At 45.2% G+C, this 23,277-nt stretch overlaps 1 protein-coding gene across 3 annotated transcripts in view; it reads right to left on the bottom strand.

The window, feature by feature from the left end:
- LOC115082041 (F-box/LRR-repeat protein 5-like) overlaps positions 1–23,277 on the bottom strand; it is a 194,891-nt gene that overhangs the window by 139,224 nt on the left and 32,390 nt on the right. For all 3 annotated transcript variants that reach the window (XR_003854059.1, XM_029586305.1, XM_029586306.1), the window contains exon 3: positions 1,943–2,038. Coding sequence is in view for 2 of the 3 variants with exons in the window: in XM_029586305.1 (XP_029442165.1) it covers positions 1,943–2,038 (96 nt within the window). In the remaining variant the exon portion in view is untranslated. The remainder of the gene's footprint in view (positions 1–1,942; positions 2,039–23,277) is intronic.

A 23,277-nucleotide genomic window follows, 5' to 3' on the forward strand; every position in this document is an offset into this window, starting at 1 on the left:
CACTGTATAGGTCAGGGGAAGCATTAGTGCCCCACCTGGCATCGATGGCCTCCCGGGAACCAATGCCAACTGGGTTGGTAACACACCGATAAGCACGTTGAGACACTCCAGCAGCGGTTCCAGCAGGGCATGTGCCGGCACCGGCACACTCTGTGCCGCAGTTTTGATACCCTGCAACGCCACCTGGTCCCTGCGCTCCAGTTCCTCTTCAAAAGTTGCCAATGCCAAAACAGACTGGGAGTCAGGAGGGGTGGCCAAATCTTCCTCAGATCTCAGAGGTGGATCAGCGACTGGCACCAGGACCAGAGGAGACAGTCGCAGGCCCCCAGCATCGATGGAGGATGGCCACTCCTCACCGTAGGGTCACTTCAGGGGCATCACGGCATGAGCCAGCGCCTTCCTGAGCCCGGCACCATGCATCAAGGGTGACTGATGCATCCTTGGCTTCCCTTGGTGCTCAGCCCAGTCCTTCCCCCAGTTGAGAGGTATATGACCATGACCTCGACATCCTCGACTTGGAAGAGATCACCATGGGCCGGTCTCTGGTGCCCCTATATGCTGGTGTCGACGGAACAGACAGCCCCACCGATGCCGATGGCTCAGTGTCCAGCATTGGCGGCATTTGCACAGATGATGACTCGGACTGCCTCGACCCAAAGAGCCTCTGCATCTTGTCGAGCCAAAAACACGACATCCCTTGGGGGGCATCTGGATGCACATATAGCAACCCTAGACATTGTGCGATGCCCCCAGGCAGAGGAGAGATACACCTCGTGGGGTCCGTGATGGACATGGCCTTGAGACACTGGGGGCACCGACAAAAAACAAACAAGGCCATGACAAACGAAAAGAAAAGGGAAAAAAAATCAAGACAGTAACAGCGGGTACTGCCAAACCGCCTAAAAACCTGACTGTGGAAACTAGAGGGAACCCAGAGCGATCAGTGTTCAATTAATTCACGAGAAATCCAGAAAAGGACAGTGAAAATGTTTCCAAAGGCAATTTCTAAGGAAAAGCCATGAGCTCACTCTACCACGAGGCGAAAGCTCCACGGAAAGAGGGAGCCTATATGGACGCGTGGAATAGAGCATGCTGGACATGCTCAAACAAACAACTTGTGATCACAAGTGACCCATACATCTACAGAATACTACACAAATATGCACCTTATTCATGAGCATTCAGAACAATTAGGCAACCACATTAGAACATTCTCTGAATAGCAAGATTTCATGAACAGAATATTCAAGTTTCAGTATAATAATCACAGGTCATGGGATAGCCAGGTTGGAATCAGCAAGCTACAACTCCCCACAAATCAACTGGGTTGGTGCCAGTAGGTTGGTGGCATCTGGGTATTGTACAGCAAGGTGAAAAAGGAAAAGAAGGATAAATAAAGAAAGCATGACTTACTTAGCAACACCACAAGCCAAAGGATATTCAAGGCTGGTACAAACAGGTAGTAATGTTAAATTAGTAGATAGTTGGCAATAGCTGGGTACCATTCAGCACAGCCATGGGACCAAGGGAGCTATATGTTCACGCAGCAGCCTCACTAGTTTTGGTAGCTGTTCAGATTACAGATAATGGAACTGGGTGTTAATTATAGGAACTTGTATGCTCATCTACCCCAGCTGGTAGGATGTCAAAGAGGACAACAAAACATGACTTGGGTAAAGAGTAGTACCCCCACAAGCAGTCAAAATTCCTACAACTGGCAATTAGGTTATATCCTTAGCAATGTAGACTAGAACAACTGTGCAAATTGGCTGGGCCCTTTGGTCTTTATCAGCTATCATATGCTATGTTAATGGTATATACTTAACTCTCATTCACATTCTCAGTACACAAATTCCAAGGTAAAATACAGACCAATTTTCAGACATAACAGGTAATAATTATGACCCAGGGCAAAATTAGAAGAATCAAAAATATTTCCTACCTCCTCCTCCTCCTTCATATGAGGAAGGAAATCGCTGGTAAAAGCTTCCAGGCGTTCTTTAAGCTGTTTAGCATAGTTCAGCTGCTCATACTCATTCTGAGAAGAGAAAGTAAAGATGAAACTGCAGGATTTCATAGTGCTCACTTTGGACATACTGCACTGGGCTCATAGTAACCATTATTAATACAACACAAGTATGGACCAGTTTATCTATACACCAAAAAAACAAATTCCATAAACAGTAATACAATGATAGCACAAAATGTGAATGTAGCTGACTAAGCACTAATTTTTTGTGCAATATATATTTGAACCTTGGGCATCATTCTTGAGCATTGATATGTTTGTTGTAAAAAGGGTAAGGCTGAAAGATAATCAGTTTGATTATTGTATTTTTCGCTCCATAAGACACACCTAACCATAAGACGCACCTAGGATTCAGAGGGGGGGAATTAAAAAAAAAAAAAAATGGTGTGCTAAACCGGCTCTGTTCCCAGGAGTGCATAACATTTTTTTTGTCCCCATTTCGTTTTCAGGTCTGGGGAGGGCCATTTCGATCCACTCCCCAGATCAGAAAACTTATCGTTCTCTCTGTGTGTGTCTGTGTGTGTGGAGGGGGGGGGGGGGGGGGGGGGGGGAGGAGACACTATCCCAACCCTTTTAAATTGAACTACAACCCCCCACCCTCCTGACCCCCCCCCCCCCCCAAGACCTGCCAAAAGTCCCTGGTGGTCCAGCAGAGGTCCAGGAGTGATCTCATGCACTTGGTCCGTCGGCTGCCAGTAATCAAAATGGCGCCGAAGGCCCTTACTATGTCACAGGGGGTAGCCCTGTGACAGGATAGCCCCTGTGACATAGTAAGGGCAAAGGGCCGTCGGCACCAGACGGCCCAAGTGCAGGAGATCGCTCCCGGACCCCCACTGGACTACCAGGGACTTTTGGCAGGTCTTTGGGGGGGGGGTGAGGTTAATTTTTGTTTTGTTTATATTCGCTCCATAAGACATTTCCCCCCCCCCCCCCCCCACTTTTGGGGGGGAAAAAAAGTGCATCTTATGGAGCAAAAAATATGGTATATGAAATATACGCTTACAATGCATGTCTTTCAGAGAAAAAGAACTTGAGGGCAGATAAAGACTGCAAGACCCCTTTTCCCATTTCTAGTACAACAATATGGACTCTTCTTCTCTACCGATTTATTTATAGACATTTTACATTCTGCTTTCTACCAAGTATGGTCTCAAGGCAAATTACAACAAATTTAACAAAAGACAATAGCATTATGTTCTTATGTAATTCTTTGAAGGTGCAGGTTGTGGCTCTTGCTTGTTTCAGGGGTCTGGTGAACTGCGATTCCTTGTCCTATCCTGATGTGGTCTGTTTTTTTGGAAAGAAGTGAAGAATCTTAGGCCTCCTTTGAGTTTACTAATCCCCATGTGGAGTCTTATCTTGGTGCTGGATTTCTTGGCAGGCCCTACGTTCTGACCATTGTGTAGCTTTTCCTTGCGCTTATTGACCTTGAAGATTATGTTCCTGGTGGCTTTATGTTCTGCGCGTCGAATTTCTGAGCTGCAGGCCTTGTCTTGCCGGGAGCCTTTCCTTCAGGTGACTCCAAGAGCATTACAGTTGCGTACTGTTCCCTCTTTCTTGCCGGTTCACCAGACCCCTGAAACAGGCAAGAGCCACAACCTGCACCTTCAAGGAATTAAGGGTCATTCCTTTATTCAACCCATCCTACAAAACATCCAGAACAAGCAGGATCTTAACTGAATAAGGAAGAATACCACATTCCTCACACCAGGCCTCAAATACTCTCCAAACCTGCACATAGGCTAAGGAAATGGAGAACTTCTGAGAGTGGAGTAAGGTGGAAATTATCGCAGAAGAATACCATGCTTCAACAGTACACATCTACTGGTTCACCTTTCTCCAGATGTTTATTCACCCCTTCAAAAAATGTAGGAGATTTGTGAGGCAAGACTTCTCTTGGGTAAATCCATGCTGGCTGGGTCCCTTTAAACCATGTCTATCTAAATGTTTTGTGATTTTATTCTTTATAGCAGTTTCCACCAACCAGGTCAGGGAGAACAAGGAAACTCCTTTTCTCAGATGAGCCTCCTGTAACCACTACTGGAGGAGAGAGCGGACATCCATCAGCAAGTGAAGCTGAAACAAATAGTCCTGAGACTGCAGGTTCCAACGAGACAGTAGCAAGCGCTGAAGAGAACGCGTATGTGCCCTTGCCCAAGGAACTACTTCCAGGATTGCAGACATCAAGCCGAGCACCTGTACATAGGACCACACTGATTGGGAGTATAGTGTTCACCTTGTCCTGTCCCGTGTCGAACCGTACCCCCAGATACTTCGACTGGGATGGCTGAAGACTAATCTTGCAACATGTAATTAAGGAAAACACCAGTATCTAATAACAATCATCAAAATGAAATGGCTGTTGTAATTAATATGGTTGCTATTAACAACACTTGAAATTTAATGGAAATGTGTTAAATTATTAAATATCTTTCAAAAGAGAGGAAAAGACCTCAGCACTGATTTCCACTGAATATTTCATCAGATTTTTATACCAGTAGGTGGAATCATGGGTCTAGAAAAACCTAATTTTTATTCCGTTTTTATTTTACCAAAAAACTCTGGGGTAGATTTTATAAAAGTACGCCCACGCGTACTTTTGTTCACGCACCAGGTGCAAACAAAAGTATGCCGGATTTTAATAGATACGCGCGTAGCTGCGCGTATCCTTTAAAATCCGGGGTCGGCGAGCGCGCAAGGCTGCCCAAAAATCGGCAGCCTGCGCGCACCAAGCCGCGCAGCCTGCCTCCGTTCCCTCCACCCCCCGCACCTTCCCCTCCCTTCTCCTACCTAACCCACCCCCCCCCAGCCCTATCTAAACCCCGGCCCTGCCCCCGAAACGCCCCTGGGCCGGAACCACGCCAGTGGCCCCACCCCCGAATGACGTGCCACCGCAACACATGCCCCCGACACACCCCCAGGAAAGCCCCGGGACTTACACACGTACCCCCTTTGAAAATCTGCCCCTTTATTTTTATTAAAAAATTCTTCACTGGTTTCCTGCTTCCTTTATATTTGTTTGATAACAATTATGTAGATAAACCAGACTCAGAATAATTATGTATAACACATACTTTCTATTTATAGCAACATATTCGCCCATTGGAAAAAATAATAAGGGTTATTTTGAACTTATCTCAAACAGAGATTTTCATAAGAATCTTTAGTCCCTTTAAATCGCAAAATGTTCTCGATTTGCAAAAGACTGAAGGTGGTGCTGATAGCACGTTGACAACATTTCGCCAATGCTGCGTCAGGGCTATATGGTTTCCATTTCTCTTTTAAACCTCTCTTATACACATTCAACAGCTTAGCAAATTTATATTACTGAAAAGCAATAAAAATATTAACTTGGAAGTTATACAGATTGAAAGAGTTCATAGAGCACTGGGTCCGAAGCACAACAACTTGCCAAGGGACATTGTAGTTTGCTACCAGAGTTTTCCAGTGAAGGAACAAATTCTTTAAGTAGCAAGAAAAGACAATTTAATACAATGGCAAAAAAAATAATATCACAGTTTTTGTGGGTTTATGTCAGATGACCCTACAAAAAAGAAGAAGCTTCCATGTGATTACAGAAGCCCTGCGACAGGAAAACAAAATAGAAATGGCTTTTCCCTTTTGGCGTGTCATTCACAATCAGCAGGACCGCATCAAAAGATTAAGACCTATAACAAAGCTGTACAGATCCTTAAAGAAAGCTGAGATAACTTTACCTTCCTCATCAGAATCTCAACAACTACCACAAGATCTACCCAAAAGCACGCCATGGTGGCAGAAAGTAGTTGGAGGAAGACTACGACTGCGGAGCAATTCTGGAGAATCCTCGTCCTCCAAATTATCTGAAACCTAAAGAATGACTATTTCTTGATGGGTAACGGTAGTGAATGAGTATATGCTGTGGTATATAGCAATAGCCTTCTATTGATTAAAAGTGGGAAGGTCAGGTAACAAATGCAAGAACTTGATGTACTTGTGGTTAAAATTTTTATTTTTATTTTTTTTAAGTTTTACTTTAGATGTCAAACAGATGTAAAAGCTGTCAGACATGGTTCATGCTTAGCAAACGTAATATTGTATTTGATGACAAGGTTAAATACCAAATTATTTATGAGTCTTAAAGGTTTGGGGGTTTTTTTTTTGAGTCTACAATTATATTATTATTTTTATATACCGAAGTTCTTGTAGGGACTACAAATCACTCCGGTTTACATAAAACGAAGAACTGCTCAACAGAGAGCGGAGCTTTACATGGAACCGTAGAACATATGGAACAGTATAACTGGTTGACAATTTAACATAATACTAAATAAAGTGATAATAGTTTAACTGGAAATAAATAAAGAAATATAATATTTTATATATAAGAAGTATAACTATTTAACATAGCAATAAATATAAAAATAAGCAATGCCAAATAAATATATGAAATAAAGTGAATTTTTGAGCTCCAAGATAATTGTCCAGTTGCAGATTATATAAAGTAATTGTCCAGTTGCAATTATATAAAGTAATAGGCTGTGGTGGGATGGTGGAGATTCATGAGTGGCGTCACTTCTACCACTCCTTTCAGACCGGTGAAGTAATAGCCGGATATGGAAGATAGGGGAGGGGGGTAAGAGGGTGGGGGATTCTAATTCAGGGGGAATATTTGGTCATCCAGCTTTTTAGGCCTAGCAATTTCAGTAATAGGAGTGGAGGAGAAGAGACAGCTAGGAAGGGTGGGACAGAATGACTCATGGGAGGTTGAGGCACGCACTGGAGGTAATTTAGGTTTTTATTTAGATATTGGTGAGCTGAGAGCTGATCACCATTACACATGGCATCTCTTAGATTAGTATCTAGTAACACTAAGAGACTGAACTCACCATATGAGAAGTTTACTCTTCAAGGAAGCAGGGCGTCTCCAAGCTGACATATTTATACAAGAAACACATTTGAGGATTCGGGATGGGGGCTTGCTCAGGGGTAATCTTCGTTATCCAAAAGGTATTCCTAGCTCCTAACTCCCTTACTAATAGATATGGAGGTGTGGGAATTTTAATATCTCATAAGATATGTGCTGACTTCCAAATATTATTCCAGGAAGGGGGGGATATTTGATAGTACAAATGAATACACCCTAGGGAAATTATATACTAGTGAATATATATGGCCCCAACTCTAACCACACAATGTTCTATCAGAATCTCAAAGCGCAACTGGATACAATAAGCAGCGATTACCTTAATTGTAGGCGGGAACTTTAACTTAACTCTGGACATTGTTTTAGTCATCACTGGGGAGGAGCTCTGTAACCCAAATTCAACGCAAAGAGCTAAAAGACTTAATACGTCATTTTGGGATAGTGGATATATGGCGATTTCTTAATACTAATAAATGGGATTACACATTTTATTCAACTGCTCATAATTCCTATTCTAGAATTGATATGTTTCTTATAGATAAGCTAATGGGCTCGAAGACTTCGGTGGTATCTATTGGAATCATATCATGGTCTGATCATGCTCCCATAACGTGCGACATTAATCTACCATCAGATGACACAAGCAAAGACCTTTGGCGTTGTAATGATTCTTTATTTCAAGACAAAACATTTAATACCCAGATACAAAACGGCAATCAAGGAATATATCCAGATAAATGACAATGGCAAAGTTTCTGCTGTGTCAATCTGGGAAGTTCTTAAAGCAGTTATACAGGGCCATTTAACTGCACAAGCTTCTTATAAAAAAAGAATTAAATATCAATTATGGCGTGAACTGGAAGCATGCATTAGCATTTTGGAAAATACACACTCTCAAAAAACTAGCGGATCTGCAAAAATTATATGCTGCTGGTCAGGAGTTGCAGAATCTAAATTTATCAGAAATTTCGTATCATTTAGACCTGGTAAAACGACGCCATTCTGAGGGTGGGAACAAAGCTGGGAAACTTAACACAATCCCTAAAAAAGCAGAGTGGTTGCTCAAATCCTGAAAGTCAGAAATTAGGTTTATGCAAAAAATCCCCCATCTCATCAGATTAGGGAGCGATTTGTACAATTTTATACTGTCCTCTATAAGACAGATACTTCAATACCTCTAGCAGAAGTAGATAAATATCTAGCTACAGTGACCTTACCTTTTACTGATAAGCAGAGGGAAATTTTGAATAAAGAAATCACAATTCACGAAGTACTACAAGCCATTAAAGAATTACAAACAGGTAAGGCCCCAGGGCTTGATGGCTTCATAGGCAAATTCTATAAACTCTTCAATAGTTGGGTAGCACCTCTACTAACTAAAGCTAGAAGAATCCTCTTTAGCTCCGCATATGTATCTTGCAGGTATTACTATTTTACCTAAACCAGGGAAAGATGCCACTCAATGTAGCTCATACTGCTCCATTTCCTTACTTAATATTGATTTTAAACTCTTAGCCAAGATTTTGGCTAATCGTTTGGGGGTAATATTGCCAATTTTGGTCATACAGATCAATCGGCGCTTCATACCTGGACGCATGGCATCAGATAACGTGCGAAGAGTGCTCAATTTAATCTGGGTATGCCAAAACTAAACAAATACCTTCCATTCTTATGTCAGTCGATGCTGAGAAGGCATTCATTTGAGTCCACTGAGACTTATTTCGCGTCCTAGAAAAGTATCAATTGGGAGCCAACTATTTGTTGGATTCGACAACTTGACAATAATCCAGAAGCAACTATAAAAGTTAGTGGTAGCTATTCACCAACATTCTGGGTCGGGAGAGGTACTAGGCAGGGGGTGTCCCTTCTCCCCTTTACTCTTCGCATTAGCCCTGGAGCCTTTTGCTACCAGAATACATGGTACACAGACTATAACAGGGATACAAGTAGGACAAACTTCTTACAAAATATCTATGTTCGCGGACACCATTTTATTTACCATAATCAAACCAGAGAGCTCCCTCTCCTTGATATCTGAGGAATTGCAATTATATGGCAAGGCCTCTGGATTTAAGATTAATATTGATAAAACTGAAATACTGTAGATATGGCTATTGAATGCAATTCAAAAACATATCTACTCCAAACTTTACCTACAGAGCTACCCGATACATTTTTGAAAATTCTACAGAAATTAATTTGATTTTATTTAGAAAAGGTGACCGTCACGGATCTCTCGGCGGGTACTTTACCAACCAAAGAACTAGGGAGGATTGGGAGTCCCAGATATTAAAAAGCATTATCTGGCAGCCCAACTAAAAGCAATAGTGGACCGGCATCTAATGGTAGACACAAAGCAATGGGTGGATATTGAACAGAATCTAGCAAACAATATCCCCTCAGCGAGCCAAATTTGGCTACCTAAGCACTAGAGAGTTCTCAAAGGGATTCTGTCTCCATATCAAGCTTTAGGACAGATGGAAAAACAGCACTTAGAGACACCCGTACTATCTATCTTTTTTGGTAGGCCTATTTGCTATAATAAAGGCTTTCCCCCTGGGCTCTCCCTAGGAGAGTTTCACAAGTGGCATAGATTGGGAATACAACTTTTGAGACACATATGGGAACAGGACCACATAGTAAGCTTCAATCAGCTTCATGACAAATTTAATATACAAAATTCGGATTATTTCATCTATTTACAGTTATCCCACTATGCATCTTTTCATCATATCAAAACAATTGCAATTAGAAAAATCACTATTTGAGGGTTTATGTTTTTCAGTGCGTAAGCATCAAAATCTGATATCTAAAATATATTTTATCTTCTTGGGGACTGGAAGACATCACCACCACACATACAAGCTTGGGAAACCGATTTGCGGGGAAACTTTGTAGAGGAGGAATGGGATGTCTCATCATACTATAAAACGGAGCTCTCTCTTCTGCTTGTATGGAAAATAGTTACAAGATGTTGTTTAAATGGTATTATACACCTTATTGGCTTCACAAGATTTATCCTGTTGTCTCTAGTCAATGCTGGAGGAAGTGTGGTTACGAGGGTACAATGTATCATATATGGTGGTCTTGCCCGGATATTTCTAGATTGTGGAATCAAGTGTTCCAGTTATTTTCTGAGATCATTGGGAGACAAGTAATCAAAAATTCTAAAAGTTGTTTATTAACATTTCCTATACCAGACATTAATAAACAAACAGATGATATTAGCAACCCAGATAATACTTCCAACACGCATGGTAGTCGCCGCCGCCTGGAAACAAGAAGCATGTCCATCCCTCACAGAGGTTCTGCAGAAAATAGCTAGTGTCCACTCCTTAAACTGACAATGATTCGCCTCAAAACTTTGGACAAATTTATTAGAGTCTGGCAATCTTATGAGGACTGGTTGATGAAAACTAACCAAATACATGATGTAACTAATTGAGGCTTGTGAAATATTTTCTGGTTTTTTTTTTTTTTTTTACTAGGTCGCTCTCATCTTTTATCATGTTTACCATCACATGTACAATTTATATCATCAATGTCAGATATTTTCTATAGTGCGTTGGATGATCAAATGGGGGGAGGGATGGAGGGGAAAGAAAACATTAAAATGTATGGTCTGTGTGTTACTTACACTCTTCAGATGTTTTGCTATTTGTTTCTGACCTTGATAACATTTTCAACGAAAAAAATTTTAAAAAAATGGAAGGAGCCAGGCTCAGCAAAACCCCAGGAAGACAACTCACCCTGAGCATCTGAACAGCAATGACACTTGTTAGAACAGTGGTTCTCAACCTTTTTTCTGTCGGGACACACCTGACAGATGGTTCTCACATGCGTGACACACTGAACATGTGACCATCACCAGGCTAAATGTAAACAAACACTCTGCATTCCACAGGAACCCCCAACAATGGGTGCAGAGCAGAATTAGGACATTCCCCATTCAATTTACCATACAAAAAAAAAGATATTTCTGGCGACATCTCAATAACAGCAACATAAAAACTCTCCCCTACCAGGTGCAATAACCCTCCTTATGAAAAAACAGTAATTTACCACCGATGCATGTTCTATTGAGAAAACACAACAAATAATATTGATACAAATATCAATCTTCACCAAGTACAGAAAGACCACAAATTACAAATATGGAAACAGAAACTGGAATGGAAACCCAAAAAAGCCACTCTGCATTCTGTGCAAAACAAAAATATAGCGCCTATCAGACTTCCAGGATCTGAAATAAGTTACACCTGCATTATAGAACTCAAACAGTAACAACCCTACCTATGAAAAGGAAGCATTGCAAAAATTACACCAGACCCTAAACACCAATACACCTTCTATTAGGAAAACAGAACAAGCCAAGCTGCTATAGATCCCTACCAAGAAACTACAAGCTCACAGAACACCCTTAGCTGGGTCACATGCAGAACACAGACAGACCCTCACCAAATACAGAATAAAGTGACCATAAAGATAATGTTTTTGTTTTTGCGTTGTTTTACTGCATACAGAGTTTGGCTTCTTGCTGTTTCCAGTTCAGTTTTTGTCTCCACATTTCTATTTATAAGAACATAAGAAAATGCCATACTGGGTCAGACCAAGGGTCCATCAAGCCCAGCATCCTGTTTCCAACAGTGGCCAATCCAGGCCATAAGAACCTGGCAAGTACCCAAAAACTAAGTCTATTCCATGTAACCATTGCTAATGGCAGTGGCTATTCTCTAAGTGAACTTAATAGCAGGTAATGGACTTCTCCTCCAAGAACTTATCCAATCCTTTTTTAAACACAGCTATACTAACCACATCCTCTGGCAACAAATTCCAGAGTTTAATTGTGCGTTGATTAAAAAAGAACTTTCTCCGATTAGTTTTAAATGTGCCACATGCTAACTTCATGGAGTGCCACCTAGTCTTTCTACTATCCGAAAGAGTAAATAACCGATTCACATCTACCCGTTCTAGACCTCTCATGATTTTAAACACCTCTATCATATCCCCCCCCTCAGTCGTCTCTTCTCCAAGCTGAAAAGTCCTAACCTCTTTAGTCTTTCCTCATAGGGGAGTTGTTCCATTCCCCTTATCATTTTGGTAGCCCTTCTCTGTACCTTCTCCATCGCAATTATATCTTTTTTGAGATGCGGCGACCAGAATTGTACACAATATTCAAGGTGCGGTCTCACCATGGAGCGATACAGAGGCATTATGACATTTTCTGTTTTATTCAGCATTCCCTTTCTAATAATTCCCAACATTCTGTTTGCTTTTTTGACTGCCGCAGCACACTGTACCGACGATTTCAATGTGTTATCCACTATGACACCTAGATCTCTTTCTTGGGTTGTAGCACCTAATATGGAACCCAACATTGTGTAATTATAGCATGGGTTATTTTTCCCTATATGCATCACCTTGCACTTATCCACATTAAATTTCATCTGCCATTTGGATGCCCAATTTTCCAGTCTCACAAGGTCTTCCTGCAATTTATCACAATCTGCTTGTGATTTAACTACTCTGAGCAATTTTGTGTCATCTGCAAATTTGATTATCTCACTCGTCGTATTTCTTTCCAGATCATTTATAAATATTGAAAAGTAAGGGTCCCAATACAGATCCCTGAGGCACTCCACTGTCCACTCCCTTCCACTGAGAAAATTGCCCATTTAATCCTACTCTCTGTTTCCTGTCTTTTAGCCAGTTTGCAATCCACGAAAGAACATCGCCACCTATCCCATGACTTTTTACTTTTCCTAGAAGCCTCTCATGAGGAACTTTGTCAAACGGCTTCTGAAAATCCAAGTATATTATATCTACCGGTTCACCTTTATCCACATGTTTATTAACTCCTTCAAAAAAGTGAAGCAGATTTGTGAGGCAAGACTTGCCCTGGGTAAAGCCATGCTGACTTTGTTCCATTAAACCATGTCTTTCTATATGTTCTGTGATTTTGATGTTTAGAACACTTTCCACTATTTGTCCTGGCACTGAAGTCAAGCTAACCGGTCTGTAGTTTCCCGGATTGCACCTGGAGCCCTTTTTAAATATTGGGGTTACATTTGCTATCCTCCAGTCTTCAGGAACAATGGATGATTTTAATGATAAGTTACAAATTTTTACTAATAGGTCTGAAATTTCATTTTTTAGTTCCTTCAGAACTCTGGGGTGTATACCATCCGGTCCAGGTGATTTACTACTCTTCAGTTTGTCAATCAGGCCTACCACATCTTCTAGGTTCACCGTGATTTGATTCAGTCCATCTGAATCATTACCCATGAAAACCTTCTCCATTACGGGTACCTCTCCAACATCCTCTTCAGTAAACACCGAAGCAAAGAAATAATTTAATCTTTCCGCGATGGCCTTATCTTCTCCAAGTGCCCCTTTAACCCCTCGATCATCTAACGGTCCAACTGACTCCCTCACAGGCTTTCTGCTTCGGATATATTTAAAAAAGTTTTTACTGTGAGTTTTTGCCTCTACAGCCAACTTCTTTTCAAATTCTCTCTTAGCCTGTCTTATCAATGTCTTACATTTAACTTGCCAATGTTTATGCTTTATCCTATTTTCTTCTGTTGGATCCTTCTTCCAATTTTTGAATGAAGATCTTTTGGCTAAAATAGCTTCTTTCACCTCCCCTTTTAACCATGCCGGTAATTGTTTTACCTTCTTTCCACCTTTCTTAATGTGTGGAATACATCTAGACTGTGCTTCTAGAATGGTATTTTTTAACAATGACCAAGCCTCTTGGACATTTTTTTTACTTTTGTAGCTGCTCCTTTCAGTTTTTTTCTAACAATTTTTCTCATTTTATCAAAGTTTCCCTTTTGAAAGTTTAGCACGAGAGCCCTGGATTTGCTTACTGTCCCCCTTCCAGTCATTAAATCAAATTTGATCATATTATGATCACTATTGCCAAGCGGCCCCACCACCGTTACCTCTCTCACCAAGTCCTGTGCTCCACTGAGAATTACCGTATTTTTCGCTCCATAAGACGCACCTGACCATAAGACGCACCTAGGATTCAGAGGGGGAAAATTAAAAAAAAAAAAAATTGTGCTAAACCGGCTCTGCGTCTGGGCGTCTTATGGAGCAAATTAGGGGAGTGCATAGCTTTTTTTTTTCTCCCCATTTTGTTTTCGGGTCTGGGGAGGGCCATTTCGGTCCACTCCCCAGATCAGAAAACTTTTCTTTCTCTGGGAACCCCCAAAACCCCCCCCCCCCATCCCAACCCTTTAAATTAACAACCTCCACCCCCCTGACCCCCCAAGACCTGCCGAATTAATTTCCTGCAACCCCCCACCCTCCTGACCCCCCCAAGACCTGCCAAACGTCCCTGGTGGTCCAGCGGGGGTCCAGGAGCGGTCTGGGAATGATCTCCTGGGCGTGAGCCGTCGGCTGCCAGTAAACAAAATGGCGCCGACGGCCCTATGCCCTCACTATGTCACTGAGACCGACCGCTGCTATTGGTCGGTCTCAGTGACATAGTGAGGGCATAGGGCCGTCGGCGCCATTTTGTTTACTGGCAGCCGACGGCCCTATGCCCTCACTATGTCACTGAGACCGACCGCTGCTATTGGTCGGTCTCAGTGACATAGTGAGGGCATAGGGCCGTCGGCGCCATTTTGTTTACTGGCAGCCGACGGCCCACACCCAGGAGATCATTCCCGGACCCCCGCTGGACCACCAGGGACGTTTGGCAGGTCTTGGGGGGGGGTCAGGAGGGTGGGGGGTTGTAGGAAATTAAGTCGGCAGGTCTTGGGGGAGTCGGGGGGGTTTGTTAGATTTTTGTTTGGTTTTTTTTTATATTCGCTCCATAAGACGCACATACATTTTCCCCCCACCTTTGGGGGAAAAAAAGTGCGTCTTATGGAGTGAAAAATACGGTAGATCTAAAATTGTTCCCTCTCTCGTCGGTTCCTGAACCAATTGCTCCATAAAGCTATCATTTATTCCATCTAGGAACGTTATCTCTCTAGCGTGACCCGATGATACATTTACCCAGTCTATATTGGGGTAATTGAAGTCTCCCATTATTTCTGCACTACCAATTTGGTTAGCTTCCCTAATTTCTCTTAGCATTTCACTGTCCATCTCACCATCTTGACCAGGTGGACGGTAATAAACCCCTATCACTATAGTCTTCCTTGACACACAAGGGATTTCTACCCATAAAGATTCAATTTTGTATTTAGTCTCATGCAGGATGTTTATCCTGTTGGACTCTAAGAAATCCCAGACATAAAGTGCCACACCTCCTCCCGAGTGCTTTTCTCTATCATTGCGATATAATTTGTACCCTGGTATAGCACTGTCCCATTGGTTATCCTCTTTCCACCATGTCTCTGAGATGCCAATTAAGTCTATGTCATCATTTACTGCTATACATTCTTATTCTCCCATCTTACTTCTTAGACTTCTGGCATTAGCATACAAATATTTCAAAGTTTGTTTTTTGTTTGTATTTTCGTTCTGCTTTTTAATTGATAGGGATAAGTTAGAATTTTTTAGCTCAGGGGAGTTTTTAGTTACAGGCACTTGGACTACTTTTCTAATTATTGGAACCTCACTGTCGGGATGCCCTAATTCTAATGCATCATTAGTATCCTTTAAAGATACCTCTCTCCGAACCATGCGCTGCTGAGCGACTGTCGGCTTTCCCCTTTGTTCTAGTTTAAAAGCTGCTCTATCTCCTTTTTAAAGGTTAGTGCCAGCAGTCTGGTTCCATCCTGGTTAAGGTGGAGCCTATCCCTTCGGAAGAGACTCCCCCTTCCCCAAAAGGTTCCCCAGTTCCTAACAAAACTGAATCCCTCTTCCTTGCACCATCGTCTCATCCACGCATTGAGACTCTGGAGCTCTGCCTGCCTCTGGTGACCTGCACGTGGAACAGGGAGCATTTCAGAGAATGCTACCCTGGAGGTTCTGGATTTAATCTTTCTACCTAAGAGCCTAAATTTGGCTTCCAGAACCTCCCTCCCACATTTTCCTATGTCGTTGGTGCCCACATGTACCACGACAGCCGGCTCCTCCCCAGCACCGTCTAAAATCCTATCTAGGTGACGCGTGAGGTCCACCACCTTCGCACCAGGTAGGCATGTTACCAGGCGATCCTCACGCCCAGCAGCCACCCAGCTATCTACATTCCTAATAATCAAATCACCAACTATGACGGCCGACCTAACCCTTCCCTCCTGGGCAGTAGGCCTTGGGGAGATATCCTCAGTGCGAAAGGACAATGCATCACCTAGAGAGCAGGTCCTTGCTACAGGATCCTTTCCTGCTACACCTGGTTGGTGCTCTCCCATCATGAGACCTTCTTCCTCCAAGGCAGCACCAGGGCTGCCAGTCTGAACTTGGGACTTGACTACTATGTCCCTGAAGGTCTCATCTATATACCCTCTCTGTCTGCCTCAGCTCCTCCAGGTCTACCACTCTAGCCTCCAGAGATCGGACTCGTTCTCTGAGAGCCAGGAGCTCTTTGCATCGAATGCACATGTACAACTTCTCACCGGTGGGTAAAAAATCGTACATGTGACATTTGATGCATTCTAAAACTAGAATATAATAAATGTTTCAAAACAACTAATAAATGGAACATCCAATCATTAAAATTTTCAAAATTATTAAAAATTCTCCAAACACCAATAAAATATTTCTAACAGCAGACACATCACATAATACCTAATAATTAAAATGGCAGTCAATCAAGAAAGATAAACTTAAAAAGCCACCTTTACTTACCCTCTCCAGTAACTCTCCTACTCCTTTCCCTTGTAGGCCAATAGAACATACCAGAAGCTGCAAGGGCTGCTGAAGCTCTGTCCACACGTTTTTCTTCCTTAGGGCCCATGACTAGTCTCTCACACACACACACACACCAGTCACCTGCCTGACCAATCTCTCTCTCTGAACACACCTGTGACTTTCCTGGGCAGTCTCTTGCTCTCACACATTTCTCTTACTTACACACACATTCTTTCATACACTTACACACATGCTGACTCACTCTGTCTCACTCACCCCCACCCACAGCACACATGGCAGCTTCAGCACAAGGTAGCCAGTATGCTGCTATTAAAAGCAGTGTCTTGACAGGCTGGAAACTAGCAGGAGTGACCTCCCCAGCCCCACAGCGCTAAGAAGGCAGCACTCAGCTGTTTGCTTTTGCTGCAATCGATCGCGGCACAGAGCAATCAGCTGATATTGTAAGTCTTTTCTCCCCACCCCAGCCTTTTTTTTTTTTTTGCAGTTTGATTATTATAATTTTATATTTTCTTGCTGTTGTCATGCTGGCGAGAGAAGGGGAGGTTGGAGCTTGGGGGGGGGGGGGGGGGGGGGGGGGCGGGGGCAGAAGAAAATTATTCCTCACCTGCTAATTTTCATTCCTGTAGTACCAAGGATCAGTCCAGACAGTGGGTTATGTCCCCTGTCCAGCAGATGGAGTCAGAACAAAAACTCCAGGGGGCGGTCCTATATGACCTCATCCCCTGTGACTCTATCCTCAGTAACTAGACTTACAAAGCCAGAAAGAGAAGAGAAGGAGGGATCAAGAACTGAGAACTATCAAGTAAAAACTGCAAAACCAGAACTTTGGTTAAGTTTAAGGTAACCACAAAATGGAACTTGCAAACGAAAACTGTTCAAGCGAAGAACCCTGGAGCCCCAGGGTAGCTTGAAAAAGACAGACAAGTAGAGATAACGAGCAGAGGCCTATCCCAAACACAAAAAACCCTCAAAAAACAGGGAGGGCGTCTGGACTGATCCTTGGTACTACAGGAACAAAAATTAGCAGGTGAGGAATAATTTTCTTTTCCCTGTACGTACCAGGATCAGTCCAGACAGTGGGATGTACCAAAGCTTCCCTACACTGGGTGGGCCGATGACAGCCCTGCTCGTAGAACACTATCTCCAAAGGACCCAAAAACAGGGGCCCGAACATCCAACCGATAGTGTCTAGAGAACGTGTGAAGAGACTTCCAGGTGGCCGCTCGGCAAATCTCTTGTGTTGAAACAGCCGAGTTTTCCGCCCAAGAAGTGGCCTGCGCCCGAAGGGAGTGAGCCTTAACCCCCATCGGTGGTTGACGTCCAACCCCAATGTATGCTGAAGAAATTGCAGTCTTCAGCCATCTTGCAATGGTGGCCTTGGACGCCATGCGACCCTTCCTAGGACCCGACCAGAGAACAAAAAGATGATCCGAGAGGCGAAATTCATTGGTGACTGTCAAGTATTGCATCAGACATCTCTTGACGTCCAGAACCCGGAGATTTCTGGGCTCCGTTGTGGCGAACGAGGGAAGTTCTACCGATTGATCTAGATGAAGATACGACCTTTGGAAGAAACGAAGGTACTGTTCGCAAAGAAACTCCGCCTTCAGAAAAGCGTAGAAAAGGTTCTCGGTAGGAAAGCGCTTGAAGTTCCGAGATACGACGGGCTGAGCTAATTGCCACCAGGAAAATTGACTTAAGTGTGAGATCCTTCAGGGTGGCCGACCGCAAAGGCTCGAAAGGTGCCTCGCCCAGAGCACCAAATTAAGACTCCAAGATGGGCAAGACAGTCTAGAGGGAGGCTTCAGCTGTTTTACACCCTTGAGAAAACGGGTAATATCCGGGTGCGAAGATAGGAGGGAGTCCTTACCTTTGTATAGTAAAGCACCCAACGCCGAGACCTGAAGCCTAATGGAGTTGTAGGCTAGGCCCATCTCCAGTCCAGTCTGTAGGAAATTCAAGATCTGGACCAGAGAGACTTTCCCCGGAACAATGGAGTGGGCAATACACCAATCCTCAAAAACCTTCCAGACCCTCACATAGGTGACGGAGGTAGACATTTTTCTGGCACGTAATAAGGTGGAAATCACCGATTCCGGATATCCCAGACGCCTTAGTTTGCGCCTCTCAAAAGCCATGCCGCAAGACAAAAGCCATCTGCCTCGTCGAAAAATATGGGACCCTGCCTGAGGAGTCGAGGTAGGTGACCGAGACGTAATGGTCCCTCGCGTGCTAAAAAGAGAAAATCCGCAAACCAGGGGCGCCGCGGCCACTCTGGAGCTACCAGAAATCACCGGCCCTGGATGAGTCTCTATACGTCGGAGCACCTTCCCCACTAGGGGCCATGGCGGGAAGACATACAGCAGGACCTCCCTTGGCCATGAAAGAACCAGAGCATCGACCCCTTCCGCGCCGTGTTCTCGTCTGCGACTGAAGAAGCGAGGAGCTTTTGCGTTCACCATTGTGGCCATTAGATCCATGTGAGGTTTCCCCCACCGGCGCTCTATCAGCTTCATCGCGTTCAAGGATAGTTCCCATTCTCCTGGATCTAGACGCTGTTGACTTAGGAAGTCTGCTTGCACGTTGTCTACGCCTGCTATGTGAGAGGCCGCTAGTCGAAGCAAGTGGCGTTCCGCCCACATCATCAGCTGATCTGCTTCCCACGTGACGAGTCGACTCCTCGTTCCTCCCTGCCGGTTGACGTACGATACTGTAGTTGCATTGTCCGACAGTATTCTGACAGCTTTCCGCCGAACTAACGGCAGGAAACCCTGCAGGGCAAGCCGAACCGCTCTGGTCTCCAGACGATTGATGGGCCACTGTCTCTGGTCGCTCGTCCACGTGCCCTGGATGGAGCTCGCTTGACAGACCGCTCCCCAACCGGAGAGGCTGGCATCTGTGGTAACCACTATCCAGTCTGGTGTCTCTAGGGAGACTCCCTTGGCTAGAGACTGGGGATCTAACCACCAACCGAGACTGAGCCGGGTTGCCGGAGGGATCGGAAGAACCGCATGATAATCCTGTGACACTGGCTTCCAACGGGACAGCAATGCCTTCTGCAAGGGTCGGAGATGAGAAAAGGCCCACGGAACTAGGTCGATCGTGGATGCCATTGTCCCCAGAACTTGCAGGTAGTCCCAGGCAGTTGGATCCGAGAGAGACATGAAACGCCGCACTTGCGTTCTCAATGCTTGTGCTCTCTCCATACGTAGGAACACTTTTCCTTCCCTCGTATCGAAGTGGGCGCCCAGATAGTCCAACGACTGAGATGGCGTGAGGTGACTTGTCGTAGTTGATGATCCAACCTAGAGACTGTAGAAGGGACACCACCCTGTTCACAGCTTGAAGCCCCTGACTTCGAGACTTTGCCCGTATGAGCCAATCGTCTAGGTACGGGTGAACCATGATCCCTTCCCGGCGTAGAGCCGCCGCCACCACAACCATTACCTTTGTAAAGACCCGCGGTGCTGTCGCTAGACCAAACGGTAGAGCCCGGAACTGAAAATGTTGTCCCAGAATCTTGAAGCGGAGATATCTTTGGTAATCTGGATGAATAGGGATGTGGAGATATGCCTCTGTTAGATCCAGAGAGGTGAGGAACTCTCCTTGATGAACCGCCGCTAACACAGATCGGAGGGTTTCCATACGGAAACGAGGGACCCGCAGCGCCTTGTTGATCGACTTGAGATCCAGTATGGGTCGGAACATACCCTCTTTCTTGGGAACCACGAAATAGATGGAGTAATGACCTCGACCCAACTCGTTGGCGGATACCCGTCTTATAGCTCCCAACAGTATCAGTCGCTGCAGGGTTTGACGGACAGCCGACTGCTTTTGAGCGGAGCCGCAAGGAGAGAAAAGGAACCTGTCTCTGGGGACGTGGACAAAATCCAACACGTAACCATGTCTTAGGATATCCAGGATCCACTGATCAGACGTAATGCAGGCCCATTCCCTGTAAAAAAGAGCGAGCCGGCCTCCCACCCGAGGGATCGGTTCGTGGGTCATCCTGGCATCATTGAGCTGGTTTCGAGGCAGAACGAGATCCTGTAGCCTCCTTTCCGGGCCGACGTCCACGAAAGGACCGATTCCAGCCCTGAGAACGATAAGAGGGAGTCCGTGGAGCTTGCTGCTGCCTATTCGTCCATGCACGACGCTGATTTCGAGAACGGTTTCTGGAAAAACTGAACGATCTAGAAGCACGGGGGTCTGTCTTCTGGAAGCTTATGTACCGCATTCTCATTCAGTGACTTAATAATTTGATCCAAGTCCTCCCCGAAAAGGAACTTACCCTTGAAAGGTAACGAACCTAGACGCGTTTTGGATGAAGAGTCCGCCGACCAGTTACGTAACCACAAAAGGCGACGCGCCGAGACAGCCGCCACCATGGAACGAGATAGGACCCGGAGGAGATCATACAGGGCGTCCGCCCCATAAGCCATCACAGACTCCAACCTGTCTGCCTGTTGAGCCTCAGAATCCGGGAGATCTTGCGAGGTGAGTAATTGTTGAACCCACCGGAGACCCGCTCTCTGTGCCAGAGCGCTACAGATGGCCGCTCGTACCCCAAGCGCCGAGACCTCAAAGATACGCTTAAGGTAGACTTCCAACTTCCGATCCTGCAGGTCCTTAAGGGCTGTGCCGCCTGTTACCGGAATGGTAGTACTCTTAGTAACTGCCGAAACCGCTGAATCCACTGCCGGGACCTTGAGGAGTTCCAGGAAGTCCACCGGGAGAGGATAAAGCTTCTCCATAGCTCTGCTAACTGAGAGAAGCTTCCGGCCTGTCCCATTCACCTGAGATCAATTGTAAGAAACTGGGATGTGTTGGAAACGCCTTGGCTTGGGGTCTAAGTCCCGCTAAGAGAGGGTCTCCCTTTCTTATCTTGGGATCCGAGGGCGTTGGGTCTGGAGGAGGGTCAATGTCCATCTCCTGAAGAATATGCGGGATGAGACCCTCCAATTCTTCAACCTGGAAGATGCGGAGGACCCTGGGATCATCACCTTCCATTTGGGTCGAGAGAGCGGGATCGTCCCCGGAAGGATCCTGAGACGTGTCGCCCTGCGGAAGCACCGGGGGTTCCCGCGGTGGTGCCATGAGAGCCTTAGTCGTAGACTGGGCTAAACTAATGGGCTGTCCGCCCCCCCGTGCTGGAGAGCCCCCCAAAGATATATCTAAACGGGGTAGTTTGGCGGGAGGGGGACCCATGCCCGACCCCAAAGCCTGGTTGGAGCTTTGGAGAAAAGCCCGGTGCATTAAAACCACAAACTCAGGTGAAAACGCGGGTAATCCCAGGGGGGGCCTCCTGGGACCTCTCCAGCCGAAGACTTGCCATCCTTATGGGCCAGGGACGGTAAAACCGCTGTTTGCCTCGGAATTAGAATTCCTGTGTCCTCCCCGTCTGAAATGTCAGCGTCTTCTTCTGACAACAAAATGGCCGCCGTTCCCGCGCTCTGCGGGAACGGGGCCTGCCACTGACTAAAACTAGCGTTGTCTGCCTGGTCTCCTGTGCCTTCTCCCTTCGACGGGCTGACTTCTCCAGCGGGGAAACAGTTCGGGCACCTGCCCTCATTAATGCGGCTTCCCTGACGGCCGCAGACCGCACAGCTGTGCGCTCGCGACATGAAGAAAAAAATTTACCCGCTCTTGGAGAGGCAGGAAACCAAAGGCGCGGCAGATGGAGGAAAAAAACCCCGGCGATTCCCATCCTCGACGCTCGAATCGCCTACCCTCCTTCCCACCGACCCAAGAAACACGCTGGTGGAAAGGCTCCCAACGGTCTGCGGCCCCCGGGAATGCGCTTCGCGGGACCGCGGGTCGGTACAGTCTCGATAGACTCTGAGGGAGGGGGTGAGAAGAACTAGTCAGGAACCCTGACAAAAATTTCTAAAACGGCAGCGTAGCCCTCCAGTGCCGAAAAACGGCAAGAGGGTGAAGAATAAAAATGACCTGTAAGTAAATAAAAACTTACCCACATAGAAGAGAATAAGGAGAGAAAGAAAGACTCAGGATACAGTCAGTCAGCAAGTCCCTCTAACTCCCCGGTTTCAGAAAAAAATATGAAACCTGAACTCCTGAAGTTTAAATTGAATATATATCTTTTCTATATTTTTTTTTTTTTTTTTTTTAAATTCTTGATCCCTCAAGTAAGCAGGAAAGGCCTAAAAAACCTAAATCCTGTGCTGGGGACTAGCTAGTCCCCTGCTCACATCTGCTGGAGTCAGAAAATACTGAGGATAGAGTCACAGGGGATGAGGTCATATAGGACCGCCCCCTGGAGTTTTTGTTCTGACTCCATCTGCTGGACAGGGGACATAACCCACTGTCTGGACTGATCCTGGTACGTACAGGGAACAGCGCTGTGCTCCTTCTGCAGCAGCAGCATGCATGGCCTTTTTCTTCTTCCCATGTGCCCGGTCAACATCATTTCCTCTTCCGGGCCACAGGGGCAGGAAGAAGAAAAGGTCACGTTCCTGTTGCCGGCTTCCACAAAACACTGCTGCCATTCCCCTCGGGGCTTGTAGGTGCCGATAGCCCGGGCAGGAACAGCAGCGGGTACACGAGACAC

The sequence above is a fragment of the Rhinatrema bivittatum genome, unplaced genomic scaffold (assembly GCF_901001135.1).
Source record: "Rhinatrema bivittatum unplaced genomic scaffold, aRhiBiv1.1, whole genome shotgun sequence".
In the NCBI taxonomy this organism is placed as follows: domain Eukaryota; kingdom Metazoa; phylum Chordata; class Amphibia; order Gymnophiona; family Rhinatrematidae; genus Rhinatrema; species Rhinatrema bivittatum.